The 18,534-nt window shown below is 43.3% G+C and overlaps 1 protein-coding gene across 1 annotated transcript in view; it reads left to right on the top strand.

Annotated features, from left to right (window-relative positions):
- The window catches only part of Dnah12 (dynein axonemal heavy chain 12), a 178,081-nt gene that overhangs the window by 141,626 nt on the left and 17,921 nt on the right, over positions 1–18,534 (top strand). Inside the window, exons 62-67 of the mRNA XM_052733823.1 lie at positions 744–884; positions 4,312–4,470; positions 10,427–10,571; positions 13,494–13,644; positions 13,971–14,224; positions 14,411–14,551. Of these exons, the coding sequence (XP_052589783.1) occupies positions 744–884; positions 4,312–4,470; positions 10,427–10,571; positions 13,494–13,644; positions 13,971–14,224; positions 14,411–14,551 (991 nt within the window). The remainder of the gene's footprint in view (positions 1–743; positions 885–4,311; positions 4,471–10,426; positions 10,572–13,493; positions 13,645–13,970; positions 14,225–14,410; positions 14,552–18,534) is intronic.

Genomic DNA, 18,534 nt, shown 5'->3' with positions numbered 1-18,534 from the left:
GTTTCGCCCAGTCTCCCTAGATTAGATTTTTCACCATCCTTCCCGTTAAAAAAAAAACAATAGAATTACTGTTTGCAGTTACTTCTGTAGTGTTTTCGTTGTGGGACATTAAATGTGAGGAAGTGAAATAAGAGGAAAAGAACAAAAGAAAGACAACTAAAGTCTTCCTTTTAAAAAGCTGTTTCATGCACCGAAGATTTACATGTGTAGGGTTGGTCTCACTATGTAGCCCTGAGTGACCGAGTACTTGCTATTAGCCCAGGCTGGCCTCAAACTTGTGGCAGTCATTCCATCTCGGTTCCCTGAGTGCTGAGATTAAAGCATGTGGCACCACATCTTGCTCTTCTGTCTGTCTTTTAAGTATTCCAATGATGCTCAAGATTTCTTCCTTCCTTCCTTCCTTCTTTCCTTCCTTCCTTCCTTCCTCTCTCTCTCTCTCTCTCTCTCTCTCTCTCTCTCTCTCTCTCTCTCTCTCTCTCTCTCTCTTTCTTTTTCTCCTTGGTTTTGGTTTGTCAAGACAGGGTTTCTCTGTGTAGTTTGGTGCCTTTCCTGGAACTCACTTTATAGGCCAGGCTGGCCTCGAACTCATAGAGATCCTCCTACCTCTGCCTCCTGAGTGTTGGGATTAAAGGCGTGTGCCACCACCACCCGGCAATTTAAAACATTTTATAGGTTAACCCAGGTCACTTATTTTTCCTATTTTTGTTTGATAACATATTTCTCTTTTTTTTTAAACATTTTAGTAACAAATCCAAAATTTTGGAAAAGCGCCTGCGATATTTAAATGACCACTTCACATACAACTTATATTGCAACATATGTCGATCGCTGTTTGAGAAGGACAAGCTACTGTTCTCCTTTTTGTTATGTGCTAATCTTCTTCTGTAAGTGACTTGCATTTTCCTATTATAATTACTTCAAAAACGTGCCTTGGAATATAATCTACAAAATGGCTTCTTAGAGAGTAGTATAATGCCTTGCTTGGTTTAATTCATTATTTCACTCATAACAATAGTTTCCACAATAGTCTTGATACTCTTGTGTGTAGGTAGAGTTTTCCTGCCTGGCCCACGGTCAGGGCAAATCTCTCTCACCCACCAGTCCCACAGCCACTCAGACCCAACCAAGTAAGCACAGAGACTTATATTGCTTACAAACTGTATGGCCGTGGCAGGCTTCTTGCTAACTGTTCTTACAGCTTAAATTAATCCATTTCTATTAATCTATACCTTGCCACATGGCTCGTGGCTTACCGGCATCTTCACATGCAGCTTGTCATGGTGGCGGCTGGCAGTGTCTCCCTCACCCAGCTTCCTGTTCTCTCAATTCTCCTCTCTGTTAGTCCCACCTATACTTCCTGCCTGGCCACTGGCCAATCAGTAATTTATTTATTGACCAATCAGCAACACATTTGACATACAGACCATCCCACAGCACTGGTGTTTATTTTTAATCTTTAACATTTATATATTACATAAATGTTCACAAAATATAACACAGAGTTCAGTCAACTCACAAAGATAAAATTGGAAATAGAGCGGTCGTATCATTCCTGATTCTGTTCTGTACTTCACCCCACACTCTTTCCACAGGTGACTACTAGTCTCTTCTCCAATGCTGCAGTTTAGTTTTGCTTTTATATAAACAGTATCCAAAAGTAGGTATTCTGTCTGCTTTTTCCCTTAACATCTTCTAAATAACAATACTACAGATGCTGCTGTATGAAGGTCTTGGTGCTCTAGTGCACACACTTCCATTTAGAAGATATCTAGAAAGAAACATGAAAATTATTGCCAGATACCCCAGTTTGTATCCAGTGAGCGGTCAAGCTCCTGTGGTTCTAGGTCTGCACTGAATTCTGTATTGTTCTCTTTGCATCAGTCCTCAGTAGCCAGGATGATGGCCTTGAACTCACAATCTTCCTGCCTCAGTCCCCCAAGTGCTGGATTACAGGTATGTGTCATCTATTGTCATTTTCAAAATACATTTTAGTATGTGATAAGCATTGTTCCTTTGTGGTTTAACACACACACACACACACACACACACACACACACACACACACACACATCACATCACATCACATCACATCACATCACATCCACATAGGAGTTTTAGAAATCTGTATCACTTTCCTTTTTTTCTATTGGGTTTTTGCTGTTTTCTGACTGATTTATATGAGTTCTTCATATAATCTAGATCCAAACCCACTAACAATGTGTGATTGTCACTCACTATCTAGAATGCCTTTTCATTCTCTTAATTAACACAAAGTCTTAATTTTAAAATTGTCTGGTGTTCAGTCTGTGATTAGTGAAAACACTTTGCCCTCAGTGCACTACCATAAAGATTTTCATAATTATCTTTAAACTTCATTATTATTTTCTTTACATTTAGATCTAAGGCAGAGGTAACAGATCTGTGAGCATAATCTAAAATAGACGTCAAGTTTTACCTTTTATCCATATAGCTATTCGCTCATTAAAGTCAGACATTATTCCAGTAGGTCTGCCTTCTTATATTGCTCATTTTTCCTAAAGCCATCTCAAACAAGGATGTAAAGAAAAACTATGTTTACTTGAGACCAGGATGTGTGTGCCCTTGAATTTAACTGGAATTTATTGGCACTCCTTTCTTATCTTTGAGCACAAACGGTGAGCTCATAAAACCACCTTAAAATTTCATTTACAAAAGAAATTGATTCAACATAAGAAAAAAATAAACGTGACTAGGGAGATGTTTCCGTGAGTAAGACACTTGCTGTGTAAGTGTGGGGACCTAGACTGGACCGAGTAACCACGGAGAACTGGCCATGGTAGCTGCATCTATAATCCCAAAGCTCCTCCAGTGAGGCGGGAGGCAGAGACAGGACACCCTAGACGCTCGCAGGCCAGTTAGCCTGGCAAATGAAACAGCAAACGAACAAATCCTGTCTCAAAACAATTGTACAACAAAGACCAACACCCCAGGTTATCCTTAGACTGCTAGACATGTATTACGGCAAATGTGCCTGTTCACATGTGAGTATACACACACACACACACACACACACACACACACACACACACACACAAACACACACAGAAAAAGATTTAAAAAATAAAAAAACAAATTAGCTTGTATTTTTGTACTTCAATTTTATATTGCTTAATTTTTAATCCTTGTCATGAATTATATCCTTTTAATAATGTCACTTCAAAACACAGAAATGTTGTATCCACCGTAGGTACCTAAGCACCTCTCTCTTTAGAAATGTGCCGTGTACCGGGTGTGTGCTGTTATTTTTGTTAAGTAAACATGCACTCGATCACTCTCCGCCCCCCACCTAAATTAAAGTGTGTGCAATCCCTTATTTCTGTCAGTAGTGGTGGGGCAGAGCCGTTGCTCCATCCTGCCACCAGCCTCCTGAGTTTTAAAGGAGCTCTGTGAGGTAAAGGTGGGTCATTGATCCTTGGCTTGACCACAGAAAATAATTTCAGGATGAGCCACAATGAAGCAGAGTTGGAGTTAACTGAAAGATGGATTTAACACAGATTTTAACACAGGAGTTAATAGAAAGTTGGGTGCTAAGGAAAGCAATAAGACACATACAAGTGTGGGTATGGACTTCACAAGAGAGTTGGGTTACATATCTTTACAGTAGCAGATAGGCTGGTTTTGTTAAGTTCTGAGGTTACATCTCAAAGGATTTTGTTTTCAGTAAATGAGAACATCGTTCCCAGTGTGCCTTAGAAGAGATTACGGCTGATACAGTAAAATCCTAGGTCACAAGGGTCACAGAGGAGGTTACGATGTTTCTAGTATACTCAAAGACTAAGCAGTCTTGTTTGTGAGACTCCCAGACTCCTCCCTGTCCCCTTACTTTTCTACACCTTTTCATCCTTCCTTCTCCCTGCCTTGTAAATGTGTGACCGATGCTTCACCCCGACATTCTTTTCTGTAGCATAGGTGAAGGGTCAGCTTTACCTGAGCAGAGGTCCCTAAGGAGCAGCACTCGTACAGCGACGCTCAGCAGTGCTGACTGGGTCTCCCTGCTGCTGCTGACAAGCCCTCCTTACCTCTGCTCCTGTCCCAACAATACTGCCGGCTTCGGCTTTTACCACCTCTGCTCTGCATCTGGGAAGCGTCACGGGGCAGGTAGCTGAGGCAGCATGTCAGCCACCTCCTCTGTCTCTTGGTGGCTGCATTCTGCACGGTCTATTGCGGTGTCCACAACAGTTGTTGTTTCATTGGTGTGAGGCTATGATACAGAAGTTGATAGCATCCCCCTTAACAGCAACCGTTTACAACGGCTATTGTTTGGGAACACAGGGCCAAGAAAGAGATCGAATACCAGGAACTCATGTTTCTTTTAACTGGAGGAGTAAGTCTTAAGAGCGCTGAAAAAAACCCTGCTCCGAAGTGGCTACAGGACAAAAGCTGGGAGGAGATTTGCAGAGCAAGTGAACTCCCTGTCTTCCAAGGACTCAGGTAATTGTGTCCATTTGAAGACTTAGGTTGAAAGGTAATACTAAACTGGTAATCTACATTTTTTCCGTGGCCAGTAGAAAGACAGGCTCTTCGCATAATGTGACACTTCACATAAATGTAAGGAAGTTTTAGGGCAAAAGCATGGTCTCTCCTGCAGCTCTGTCATCTACCCCAGTACACCAACGAGAGAAACAAGTAACTGGCCACAGTGGGAAGAGAGACAGAGGGGTCCAGTGACCCTCCCCCAAGTCTGTGTTCAGGGTGCTGATGTGACGGTTAGGTCGACAGAGACAGACTTAGAGCAAGAGTATGGGTAATTAATTAGTCCTAGTGATACTGAGGAAGTGAGGGCCTTAGGGTCAAAAAGAGGGGTCTCGGAATGTGGCAGAGGATCCTGGCCTCGGCTCGGCTTTCCCCCAGGAATCAGGGTATACAAGCACACACACACACACAACTTCCACTGAGTCCATGGCTCCAGGGTCCTGTCTTGTCAACTTGAAAAATGAAATTCCTGAACCCCAGAAGGGTGAGCTTTGGAAGTTTTGGAACAAAACTTAATATAAAGCTTACTATAAAGAAGGCAGGGCTCCTGGACAGCAGGAACAGATCCCAGGGAGCAGGTTGCTAGTGAGTGTCTGGCCTAGGAAGGTTTTATCAGGCTTATAGCAGAGACTGGGGTGAGGCCTGGGGAGATGAGCTGGTCAGTCAGTCAGTTCATCCAAGGGCGTCCAGATGCCTCTCAGTTCCCGTCACGTCCCGCACACAGTTTCCAGGCAAGAGTGTTCATTTAGGAGAAAAACAGATAAGAGACCAAAGTAGGAATCAAAGCCCACCCTGCTTTTTCTGACATTTCTAGCCTCTGGCCAGAACAGAACCAGAGATCTTTCCAGCTGCTGACCAAGCACGGGAACCAAGGTCCCTGCCCTAAAACTACCTGACCGATTTCTGTCTCCTGCTCTCATCACTGGTACAGGTGTGTCTTCTTGATCCAGTCCTGCAAAGTGGCCCAAAGAAATCTTTACCAGTGTTTTGACAGCTGGATGATCACTCCTGTTTCAAGAGCCACCTGGCCCCTCGTGGACAGTCGCCCTCACCTGGAGAGGCGGGGCGTCCATCCTCCGAGGTTTTGTTCTTCCTAGCACCAATGGTGACTGCAGGTTTACACTGTAACTTGCCTCTGCACCTTCAGCCTTGAAGGGGTTGAGGCCAGGTAGACAGATGCTCCTCCAGTTCCTCACATGAAGACCTGAGAGGTGATTATAGGTGGCCCAGAGTAAGACACAGGCATGAAACAAGGGCAAGATGCCAGGCGTTGATTGTTAGTCACCTTTTGGGCCCAAGTGGGGAGTCAATACATTTTCAAAATCCGTTTCCAAGGATCTTTTTCATAAGCATTTCACAGATTGCAGCACCTGCATTACAAAAAGTCAAAGCCGGTGTTGTTTAACGATGTAGCCTTGAAGCTAACATTTAATTCACCGTAACAGAAACACAACCTGTTATACTTACACTCTGGAAGGTATGGTACAGGTAAGTGTCCTGCACAGCCACTCCCTCATACCCCCAGTATGGAGCTTTCCGACAGCTGGAGGCTCGACCCTGTGGGCGAAGGAGCTAAAGGGGGTGGACTGCTGATGGCCGCTAACTGGATGCTGCGACAGCTAAAAAGAAACAAGACCTCAGCTGAGGGAAAGCCCCCTAGATCATGGTTCTGAACCTGCAGGTCGAGATTCCTTGGGGGTGTCCTTTCAGGGGGATCGCCTAAGACCATCGAAAAGCACAGCTATTCACATTATGATCCATAGCAGTAGCCATGAAGGAGCATTGAAAATAATTTTGTGGTTGGGGATCACCACAACATGAGCAACTGAATTAAAGGGTCGCAGCGTTAGGAAGGGTGAGGCCCCCTGCCCTAGGTGAAGAAAGTGGGAAAGAGCAGGCAACCTGAGAGGAGCACCATGGCAACCAGAACTGAGAGGAACTTCCTAACAAGTGTCTGGACACTGGAAGACCTGACAGTGGCATTTGATGAGCTCCAGGGCTTCTCTCTGGCTAGGGTTAGCCTCTGGCCTGATTGGACCCGTTTTCTTCACTTGGCTTCCATGCCCATTCAGTCAACAAGGGCCCAGCTGGTACTCTGTGAATTCGGGCTTCAGGGCGCGGGGGTGATGTAGAACTAGATGGAGAAGAAGGAAGACTGCCTATGCTTATGGCTTTTGTACTGGGTCGACAGATCACGTGAGCCGGCCTCCAGGACTCACCTGCTACCACAGGCAAAGGACCTGTTCCTGTGCCATCCACGCTTCAGACTTGGATGGCAATCCATCCCACAAGCATGTTCCAGCCTCCAGATATTAAGACCCTTTGCTGCTCTGGAAGCCTAAGAGGTCGCAGCCCTCCGAAGCCTGCGGACTTGTTCTGGCATCTGCTCGTGATTTTAGAGCTGTGCTGCTTCTCAGACTTGCTCACTGCTCCCGGGAGTTCAAACCCAATCATTTAAATCCCAAATGGCAACCTGTTTTCAGTTGCTTTATCCTGTTAAGAATTTTAACTCCGAGTTTGCAGTAGAGTTCCTCACTGTTAATACCCTTTGCTATCTGCCTGCTCCATTCTTGCGGAAATGTGGGACAAGAACCAAGCTGGAGACAGGAACCAGTCTCCAACAACCACCTCGGCATCTCAGCAAAGGCATGGTAGAGACTGCCTAAAAGTTCTTCATTTTAAAAAGCCATCATCTCTGTGAGGGATCAGGAGTGATAATAAAGGTAGAATCCAGAAATCTGTGATTGACAGTGTCAGAAAGAGAAGTCTGATGTGTGTGATGCCTCCACGCTGCAGTCTTAAATCATTCTGTAGAGACTGAGATGGTGTCCCTGCACCTTCCTACCTCAGCAGTCTTTCTAACTACAGAAATGGTCCCAGTGGCCTCAGTATTCGTTTCCCTTAAGGATTGTATTAAAGGGGGGAGCTTTCATTTAATTGTTTCCATTTTATCAATCTTTAGTCCTGAGGTGGGGAACCTCCCCCCCCCCTTTTTAGAGATACAGAAAAAGAATTTGACAAGAAAGGGAATTATCTTTAAAAAAAAAAAAACCAACTCCCAATTAACTGTTTGACTGAAATAGCGCTGCTGAAGCATCTCCACATAAAGCAATCAGGCATGGTGGAATATGTTTGTAATCCCAGCACTCCAGAGACTGAGGAAACAAGATTGACTTCAAGGCTAGTCTAGTCTAAATGTGAATTCCAGGCCAGTACAACAGAGCATGAAAGTGCAAGTAATCCATAACACCCAGCACACAGAATGTACCTCAAGTTGATGAAGTAGAGGTGTTGATGTATGTGTGTCGTGAACATGGAGATCTTCAGGTCACTCACATTGCTGATGATATCCTTGGAGTCTTTTCTTTGTGGAAAAGCTAGTCAGGGTCAGTTTGATCTGCCAGTGTGAGGTTAAACTGGTCACTTGCCAGAGCAGAGGCATCTGGGCTCAGACTCCGGACCTTTTTTATTCAAAGCTATGGGCTAAATGGCAGCCATTGATGACATTGAAAAAACCCAGTTCTGCATTGGCACAGGAGACCACTTCCTCAATATATCACCAGTAGCACAGACACTGAGAGCAACAATTAGTAAATGGGACCTCCTGAAACTGAGAAGCTTCTGTAAGGCAAAAGACACAGTAAATAAGATAAAACAATAACCTATAGATCTTCACCAACACCACATCTGACAGAGGGCTGATCTCCAAAATATGTAAAGAACTCAAGAAACTAGACAGCAAAATATCACACAATCCAATTAAAAAATGGGTTACAGATCTAAACAGAATTCTCAACAAAAGAATCCCAGATGGCCAAAAGACACTTAAGGAATTGCTCAACATCCTTAGTCATCAGGGAAATGCAAATCAAAACACCTCTAAGATACCATCTTACACCTGTCAGAATGGCTAAGATCAAAAACACTGATGACAGCTTGTGTTGGAGAGGGTGTGGAGAAAGAGGAACACTCCTCCACTGTTGGTGGGAGTGCAAACTTGTACAGTCACTCTAGAAATCAGTATGGCAACTTCTCAGAAAATTAGGAATCAACCTACCTCAAGACCCAAGGATACCACTCTTTGGCATATACCCAAGGGATGCTCAATCATACCACAAGGACACTTGCTCAACCATGTTCATAGAAGCATTATTCATAATAACCAGAACCTGGCAGCAACCTAGATGCCCCTCAACTGAAGAATGGATAAAGAAAATGTGGTGCATATACACAATGGAGTACTACTCAGCTGTAAAAAAACAATGACATCATGAAATTTGCAGGCAAATGGATGAAACTAGAAAATACCATCCTGAGTGAGGTAACCTAGACTCAGAAAGACAAACATGGTATGTATTCATAAGTGGATACTAGATGTAAAGCAAAGGATAATCAGACTACAACCCACAGCCCCAGAGAAGCTAGGTAACAAAGAGGACCCTAAAAGGGATGTACGGATCACCTTGGGAAGGGGAAACAGAGGAGATCCGGATGAGTAAACTGGGGATGAGGAGGGGATGGGGAATAAGAACATGAGGGAATGGGATGGTTGAGCTGGGGGAGGGATGGAGTGCAGAGCAATGAAAGAGATATCTTGATAGAGAGAGACATTATGGAGTAAAGGAGAAACCTAGTGCTAGGGAAATTCCCAGGAATCCACAAGGATGACCCCAGCTTAGACTGCTAGCAACGGTGGAGAGGGTGCCTGAACTGGCCTTCCCCCGTAATCAGATCAGTGAATATCCTGTCATCATAGAGTCTTCATACAGTAACTGATGGAAGCAGATGCAGAGATCCACAGCCAACCACCAGGCCGAGCTCTGGGAGTCTAGTCAAAGAGAGGGAAGAGGGATTCTATGAGCAAGGGACATCAAGATGATGATGTGGAAATCTACAGAGACAACTGAGCCAAGCTAATAGGAATGCTCGAACTTTAGACTGACAGCTGTGGAGCCTGCAAGAGACTGAACTAGGCCCTCTGCATACAGAAGACAGTGGTGTAGCTGGGTCTGTTTGAGGGGCCCCTGGCAGTGGGATCAGGGTCCATCCCTGGTGCATGAGCTGGCTTTTTTGGAGCCCATTACCTATGGTCGGACACCTTGCTCACCCCTGATGCAGGGGGAGGGGCTGGATCCTGCCTCAACTGAATGTATCAGGCTTTGCTGTCTCCCTATAGGAGACCTTACACTTTTGGAGGAGGGGATGAAGGGGGGGTTGGGGGGGGAGAGTGGGAGGAGGGATGAGAGGGGGATCTGTGGTTGGTATGTAAAATGAATTAAAAAATTTTAAATAAAACAAACAAAAAAACAGTTCTGGTTATTTTACTTTTCTGCATATCACTCTCTATTTCTTTTTACATGGTGCTCTTCTTTGTGAAGATGTTACAATTTTTATGTCCAGGGAGCAATAAAAAGTGGCATTTTTTTTCAGGATTGAAATAATAACGTGGTACTTTTGTCAGAGAAGAACTCGCAGCTGGATGGAGTCAACTGAGTCTGTCGTCACCGAGGCCAGAGTCCTGCAAGCGTGTCAGAACTCTGACTCGAGCGGCATTGTCTGAATCAAGGCCTCTGGCTTCTTCTCTCACACCTTCTACTCGGCCAGAAGGGTTTATTTACCTGTTCCTAGATAGATAGAATGCATTCTCCGCCTCCCCTCAACTCCTGAATCCTAGCACTCAGGAGGCAGAGGCAGGTGGATCTCTAAGTTTGAGGCCAGGCTGGACTAGAGAGTGAATTCCAGGACAGCCAAGGCTACACAGAGAAACCCTGCCTCGAAAACCAAAAACAAACAAAATGAACAACTCCTGTATTCTAGTAATTTTAACATGGTCCCCTTGATGTCTTCTTTCTTCCCTTGCTCAATCATCTCTTAAGATATTTCTCAATGAAAAAATAATTGTTTTTTCCACTAGGGAACATTTTTGTGAGCACATAAAGGAGTGGCAGGAAATCTATGACAGCAAAGAGCCGCACAATGTGAAATTTCCAGAACCAATGGATAAGACGCTGAATGAACTGCAGAAAATAATAGTTCTTCGGTGCTTGAGGCCCGATAAGGTAAAAGACAAATTTGAGAACCAGATAACCTGCAGTTTATGAAGCTGCAGTCTTAACACAACTGCCTTGGGGTACGTGATGACACCATGGTGATGGGCCTCTTAACCAGCAAACACTGTGTAACCAGAATCTCAGGCTTGCTCTGACTGGTATTGAAAACCTAGAGACAGCAGTAAGCTAGAGGAAATGAACTTACTCACAGTTTTAGCCAGAGTGGGAAGAAGGAGGGGGGAAACCCTCCATTTCTCTGGGTATTGCTTATAGAAAATGTGGCAGGAGGACCACCATGAGTTCCAGGCTAGCCTAGGCTACAGAGTGAGACCTTGTTTCCAAAATCCTAAATAAAAATAAATATTTTAAAATTTAAATGTAGAAAAAAAGCATATAGAATTAGGCCAGAAAGGGTTATGTTTTGGGATGTTATGCAATGTCTGTATAAGCTAAGTGTTAAAAGTTTAAAAGCTAAATAAGTTTACGAAGCTAAAAACTACCATAAGCCAAGGGTAATTTCTTCTTGAAGAACAAAAAGCCTTGGTGAACTGACCTAAAAAGATTCTTGCTTTGCATCTGGGGACACCTGTCTGTGCGTCACAGACTGGCTCTCGGGAGGCACGTGGAGTTAGTCCCACCTCTTGTGGGGTTACTGCTTTGCCATCCATGCTTTGAAGGCTGAACTTACCTTACACGCCATTGGACTTACCTCCCTAGAACTCACAATACTTGTTGATTTGGTAGGGTCTCTCTAGCTAGAGCAGGGAACTCTTGATGGTGGGAACCCATATCTTGTTTTGCTGTGTATGTTCAAGACTTGAAGCACTGCACAGGCAGGTACTATATGGTCAGTCCGTTTCTACAAGGTGGGTTGAACTAACTTGAATCAAAACATGTGTCATTCGGGGCTGTCCAGACTGATTGAGTTTGAGGAAGGGGGTCCTGAGATGGTGAAGCTGGCAAGTGGCCAGGAAGCCTGGGGGACCTGAGACCCAAGGCAACACAGACAGTGCTGCTCAGCTCCAGAGGCAGTCCAGAAGACATCTGCCCCCTGCCTTTTTGTCCTGTAACCTGTTACGCTGACTGGATGAGACCTACCCACATTGTATTACAGAGGGAAAAATCAGCTTTACTTAGTCTACTGATCTAAATATTAGTCTCAGCTAAAAAGTGTAGACTACTATTTGACCAAATATTTGGGTATTGTGGCCTTAAAAGACATCTTTTGTTTGTTTATATAGTAGCATGAGAGGCAAAATATTATATCTAAGTATGGTTATAATTTATATTTTTCTTATAATAAATATGAGTATAAAATAACACACTATAATAAAGACACAAAAAAATACAGCTGCTGAGAAGTTAATTTTACTTTCAACAGCCCAAAGACAAATGGCAAGACGGCTTAATGTATTTGCTTGTTTCCTTCCTTCCTTCCTTCCTTCCCTTCCCTTCCGTTCCCTTCTCCTTCCTTCCTTCCTTCCTTCCTCCCCTCCCCTTTCTTCCTTCCTCCCCTCCCCTTTCCCTTTCTTCCTTCCTTCCTCCCCTCCCCTCCCATCCCCTTCCTTCCTTCCTTCCTTCCTTCCTTCTTTTCCTTCCCTTCCCTTCCCTTCCCTTCTCCTTCCTTCCTTCCTCCCCTCCTTCCTTCCTTACGATATTTATTTATTTTATGACTGTGAATGTTTTGCCTGCATGTATGTCTGTATACCATGTGATGCCTAGTGCCCATGGAGGTCAGAAGAGGGCATTGGATCCCTTGGAACTGGTGCTACAAGCAGTTGTGAGCCACCATGCAGGTTCTGGGAACCAAGCCTAGGTCCTCTGCGAGACAAAGATGCTCTTAACCATTGAGCCATCTCTCCAGCCCTTATCCTACTTATCCTTATTTTGAGACAGTTTTGCTATGGAACCCCAGCAGGTATCAGATTGTCCCTCTGCCTTGGGGTTACCCTGCTGGGCTAGCTTAGCTTTGGAGATCACCTGGAAACTCAGGTTCTTTTGCTCATCTAGAAAGGTCCCTTAGTCGGCAAGACTGGCACTTCCTCATGAACACTACATCTGCTGAAGAAGGAAATAAGGTATTGAAGGAAACTTCCTTATAAAAAATGTGACCTGAAAATAATATAAATAATTTCTGCTTGTGGGCTGAGATGGCTCAGTGCATAAAGGCATTTGCTACCAAGCCCGATGCTCTGAATTTGACTTCTAGCACCCACACAGTGGAAGGAGAGAACAGTTCCCACAGTTATCCTCTGACCTATATAGCACATAAACAAAAACAAATAAATATATGTAATAAAATAAATTAAACAATAATAATAATTTGTTCTTGTGTCTTTCTACCTGAAACAGTCATATGTGATATTGTCTACAAGAAATGCTGAGAAATACATGGGGTTCTATTACCTAAAGGAGGCAAAAATCGCAGATAGTTTACAGTTTCTGCCATACTAAGTGAAAGGATTTTATTTTTAAGGATCTTTTAAAATTGTGTGTGTGTGTGTGTGTGTGTGTGTGTGTGTGTGTTCATAGAGACCAGAAGAGGATATAGGATCTTCAGGAACTGGAGTTACAAATGGATGTGAGCTGACAGGTGTGGATGTTGTAAACAGAACTCAGGTCCTCTGGAGGAGAATCAAACACTCTTAACTGCTGAGCCATCTCTCCAGTCCAGACCCATGTTTCGTTATGTTTAAGACTTACTTATATTTCTTTTTCTGTAAAAAGATAATCTCCTTTGTCCATTTTTCTTTGGAATACTTTTCTTGTCCTCAGTTTACAGATTACTTTTTACATATTAAGGAAATTAATGGTTTTCTATTATGCACTGTATGCCTTTTGGAAATTACACTCTATTTTTTGTTTGTTTTTCAGTAAATCTGTGGTATGCAGTAAAACTTTCTCAAAAGACTGTATCTTCTCTATCCCCAGATAACCCCAGCTATAACAAATTATGTAACTGACAAGCTAGGGAAAAAATTTGTAGAACCTCCACCATTTGATTTGACAAAGAGTTACTTGGATTCAAATTGCACCATTCCCTTAATTTTTGTGCTGTCTCCAGGAGCAGATCCCATGGCCAGTAAGTATATATACTGTAACACACACACACACACACACACACACACACACACACACACACACACACACAAGTTATTTTCTGTGTATGTTTTGCCTGCATATATATAAATGTACTGCATGTCCAGCATATATTGTAAGCTTATAACTTATAATTAAAAACATTTTGTTCAACATGCATTTGTTATGCATATTATGATTATAAGTCTGTTAACAAATCTGGTGGTTAGGGAATGACAACAGGATTTTCCATGATAAAGCACACATGCACACAGGAACTGTAAGCTGGACTAGAGTGGTAGTGGTGTCATTTGTTCCCGTCCCTTGTAGGCCTGCTGAAGTTTGCAAATGATAAATCTATGTCCGGAAATAAGTTTCAAGCTATTTCCCTGGGTCAAGGACAAGGGCCGGTTGCAGCCAAAATGATCACAGCTGCAGTAGAAGAAGGAACTTGGGTTTGTCTACAAAACTGTCACCTTGCTGTTTCCTGGATGCCCACACTGGAAAAGATATGTGAAGACTTTTCACCTGAAGTCTGCAATTCAACTTTTAGGCTTTGGCTCACAAGCTATCCATCTCCAAAAGTATGTTTCTTTTGACAGAGTCCAGTACATTTATTTAGCTATTATACTGTATTTCTTAATTAAGTTTTAAACTCTTAACCTTTTTGGAATATTCTGCTCCTATACTCCTTTGTTAATCCACTGATATCTGCATTTTTAGGGCTTGAGATTGTCATCTTTCATAATACTTTGTTTGTTTTGTCTTAGTTCCCAGTAACAATTCTACAGAATGGAGTAAAAATGACTAACGAACCTCCCACGGGTCTTCGGCTAAATCTCCTTCAATCATATCTCTCTGATCCAATTTCTGACTCTCAGTTTTTCAAGGGATGCCCGGGCAAAGAACTGGTAATGTTCAGCTTCCAAGACTCCCCAGTTGTGTTCTTAGAGTAATGAAACATGCTAATACAAGGCTTTTATTTAATATGTTTTCTAAACTGGGTATATTTTCTAACATAAAAAATTGTTTCTATATGATTCATCATTTTATTCTCAGTGGTTTATATTCTACTTATGATGTAGTAGACACGGAAATATTTTTGAGTGAATGTAATTTAGTCTATAAACTAAAGTCCAAGAGTGTTTTATATTATGCAACTTAACTATTCTTTCAGCAAATATGTGTGTTGGGCATGTCCCAAAGTACTAGCTATGAAGCAAAAAGAATACAGATGCAGAGAAGCATGCCTTTGAAGAACTTGCATTCTAGTCATAATGATTTCAAATACTAGTTTTTCCATTGTATAACTAAAACCACTTCACAGTCAGACAACATGGGACATGCTTGTCACATCAGCATTCGCGAGGCTGATGCAGGAGGATTGCTGCAAGTATGGGGCCAGCCTGGATTACATAAGCAGTTCTAGGCTAGCCTGGGCTACAGATTGAAACAAGCAGTGCCCACATGCAGAATGAAACTAGATCCCACCTCTCACCCTGCACAAAAATCAACTCTAAATGAATCAAGACCTGAAACTCTGAGAATTTTAAAGAAAAAAGTGAGGCAACACTGTAAGATGTGGACATAGCTGAGAACTTTCCAAACAGGACTCCAGTAACTCAGGAATAATGGCAGAGACTGACAAATGAGACGCCATGAAACTAAACCCTTCTGCGTAGCAAAGGGAACAGCTAATCAATGGAAGAGACAGCCTGGAGAGCTGGAGAAAGTCTATCAACTCAGTCAGTAAATGGGCTAATGAAATGAACAGTCTCAAAGGATGAAATACCGAACGTTCAATAAACAAGTGAAAAAATGCTCAACCTCTCTAGCTATCAGAGAAATGCAAATTAAAACTACATTAAGGGGTCCTCAGGGCTGGAGAGATGGCTCAGCAGTTAAGAGCACTGCTGTTCTTCCAGAGGACCTGAGTTCAATTCCCAGCACCCACATGGAAGCTCACACCTGTCTGTAACTCCTGTTCTAGGGGATCTGACACCCTCACACAGAGATACATGCAGGCAAAACACCAATGCACATAAAATAAAAATAGATTATATATATTTTAAAAAAGGAGTTTCTGTGACCCAAGTTAGAATAGCAGACGTTAAAAAAACAAATGAGAGGCTGGAGAGATAGCTCAGTCACCCACATAGGGTGTCTCACAACCATCTGTAACACCAACTCCAGGGGAGCCAGCGCCCTCTTCTGGTCTCTATGGGCACTGCACACACATAGTGTACATACAGGGAATCAGACACATACATTATACATAGAATAAAAATTTTAAATCTTTTTAAAAAACTAAAATTAGATCTACTGTACAACGCATGCGGGTCTTTATTCAGAGGGCTCCAAGACAACACATCACAGAGACACCTGCACACAGTATTTATTGCAGCACTACTCACAACAGCCAAGTTGTAGAGCTGTGGTATACAGACACAATGGACTTTTTCAGTCGTAAAGAATAATGAAATTATATCATTTGCAGGAAAATGGATGCAGGGGATATAAACATATTAAGTGGCCAAGTCAAAAAATACTTTCTCCTGTTTTCCTCCATGTTGTGTAATGAACCATGCATGTGTGTGTGACATGAAAGCAGAAGCAAAGCTGTTTAGGGAAATGAAGGGAGCAAGCCGGGAGGATGATGGGAAAGAGGAGAACATAGAGCTGCGGAGGAAATACGCTCGATGTACAACATAGACTCGCATTAAAATGCCCTCGGGTACCACAGTACCGGGGCTGTGGAGAGATGCCCTCGTGGACCACAGTACCGTGACGGTGGAGAGATGCCCTCGTGGACCACAGTACCGTGACGGTGGAGAGATGCCCTCGTGGACCACAGTACCGTGACGGTGGAGAGATGCCCTCGTGGACCACAGTACCGTGATGGTGGAGAGATGCCCTCGTGGACCACAGTACCGTGATGGTGGAGAGATGCCCTCGTGGACCACAGTACCATGGTGGTGGAGAGATGCAATGAAACTACACAGTAAACCCAAACCAGCCAACACATGGGCGACTGAAGCCCACAAACAGTTCTCAGAAGGTGACGTGCACATGGCCAGTAAACACATGGGAAAACACTCAACATCTTAACCACCAGGGGAATGCAAATGAAAACACATAGAAATTTTATCTCATCCCAACCAGAACGATTATCACCTAAAAGACAAGAAAATTGCTGGTGCGGATGTGGATAAAAGGGAACCCTTTTACACACTGCTTGTGGAAGTGCAAATTGGTTCAGCCACTGCGGAGTTAGTATGAAGATTCCTCAAACTAATGTGGCCGTGTGACCCAGCTGCGCCACTTCTGGATAAAGTCTGTCTTCATTAAGGTTACTATGGCTGTGATGAAACACGTGACCAAAAGCAAGCTGGGGAAGAAAGAGTTTGTTTGACTTACACTTCCACACTGTAGTCCATCATGGAAGGAAGCCAGAACAGGAACTCAAACAGGGCGGGAACCTGGAGACAGGGGCTGATGTAGAGGCCATGGAAGGGTGCTGCTTACTGGCTTGCTTCCCGAGGTTTGTTCAGCCTGCTTTCTTCCTTTTTTTTTTTTTTTTTTTTTTTTTTTTTTTGGTTTTTCGAGACAGGGTTTCTCTGTGTAACTTTGCGCCTTTCCTGGAACTTACTCTGTAGACCAGGCTGGCCTCGAACTCACATCCGCCTGCCTCTGCCTCCCGAGTACTGGGATTTAAGGCATGCGCCACCACCATCTGGCCTCAGCCTGCTTTCTTATAGAACCCAGGACCACCAGCCCAGGAATGGTGCCATCAATCACTGATTAAGAAAATTCCCGGCAGGCATGCCTCCACCCTGTTCTTCCGGGGTCATTTTCTCAATTGCGGCTCCATCCTCTTTAATGACTTTAGCTGTGTCAAGCTGACAGAAGACTAACCAGCACAATATCCAAATGATGCTAAGGCGATACACACAGGGCATCCACACAGTACGTCTGCTGAAGCACTATTCACAACAGGCAGGCTGTAGAACTCACTTGCGTGTCTGCCAATAGCTCAATGACTAGAAAGTATGTGGCATATATACATAGAGGAGCTTTATTCTACCAAAAATAAGAATGAAAGTATGTCATTTGCTAGAAAATTGATGCAATGGGAGATCATCGTATTAAGCAAAAAAGGCCAGACAAAGAAAGAGGAATATCACATATTTTCTCTTATTTGTAGGTCTTGTAATTAATCACACACACACACACACACACACATACACACACACAACATATAAACATAGTAGGGAGACAAGGGAAGTAAGTATGATTAAAGTACATGATATAATTTGAAATAAATTTTCTTCATAAAATGCAACACTATATAGAGTGATAGCATGAATATAAATGAACAAGTCGATAAAACTGTAAAGCATAATACCCCTCAAGTAAATAAATGTACAATTTTGCACATGGTATTGAAGACTTTAGGGGATCCCAGGATAGCATGCACTTTTCCTGTCTGAATTCTTTCCAACTAAGAATCTCACCCCCCCAAAAGAGCATATACATAGGAAAGACGAAATTACAACTTTATTGATGATATTGGCTGTCTTCCTCAGCTGCTCTCCACCTTATTTTTTGAGGCAGGAGATCACTGAATCTGAAGCCTGCCATTTTGGCTAGGCTGGCTGGCTTGCCGGTGAACTGTTTGGACCCTCAGGTCTCTGGCCCCGACTCTGGGTTACAGGCACACTACCGTATCTGGCTTTTACATTAGTACTGGGACTGGAACCTGCTTTCCCTACAAGAGCCATCTCCCCAGACCCTCCACAACCTTTTGAGTGAGGGTTTGGCTAGCCTCAAACTCACAGTAGTCCTTCTGACTCAGCCTCCTAAGTGCTGCAAGTCTAGGTATGTGCCATCATAC

Source organism: Peromyscus californicus, unplaced genomic scaffold, assembly GCF_007827085.1.
Source record: "Peromyscus californicus insignis strain IS unplaced genomic scaffold, ASM782708v3 Scaffold_12__1_contigs__length_115047231, whole genome shotgun sequence".
Taxonomy (NCBI): Eukaryota; Metazoa; Chordata; class Mammalia; order Rodentia; family Cricetidae; genus Peromyscus; species Peromyscus californicus.
The sequence above is the reverse complement of the archived record's forward strand: the minus strand, read 5'-3'. Positions and strand labels throughout refer to the sequence as shown.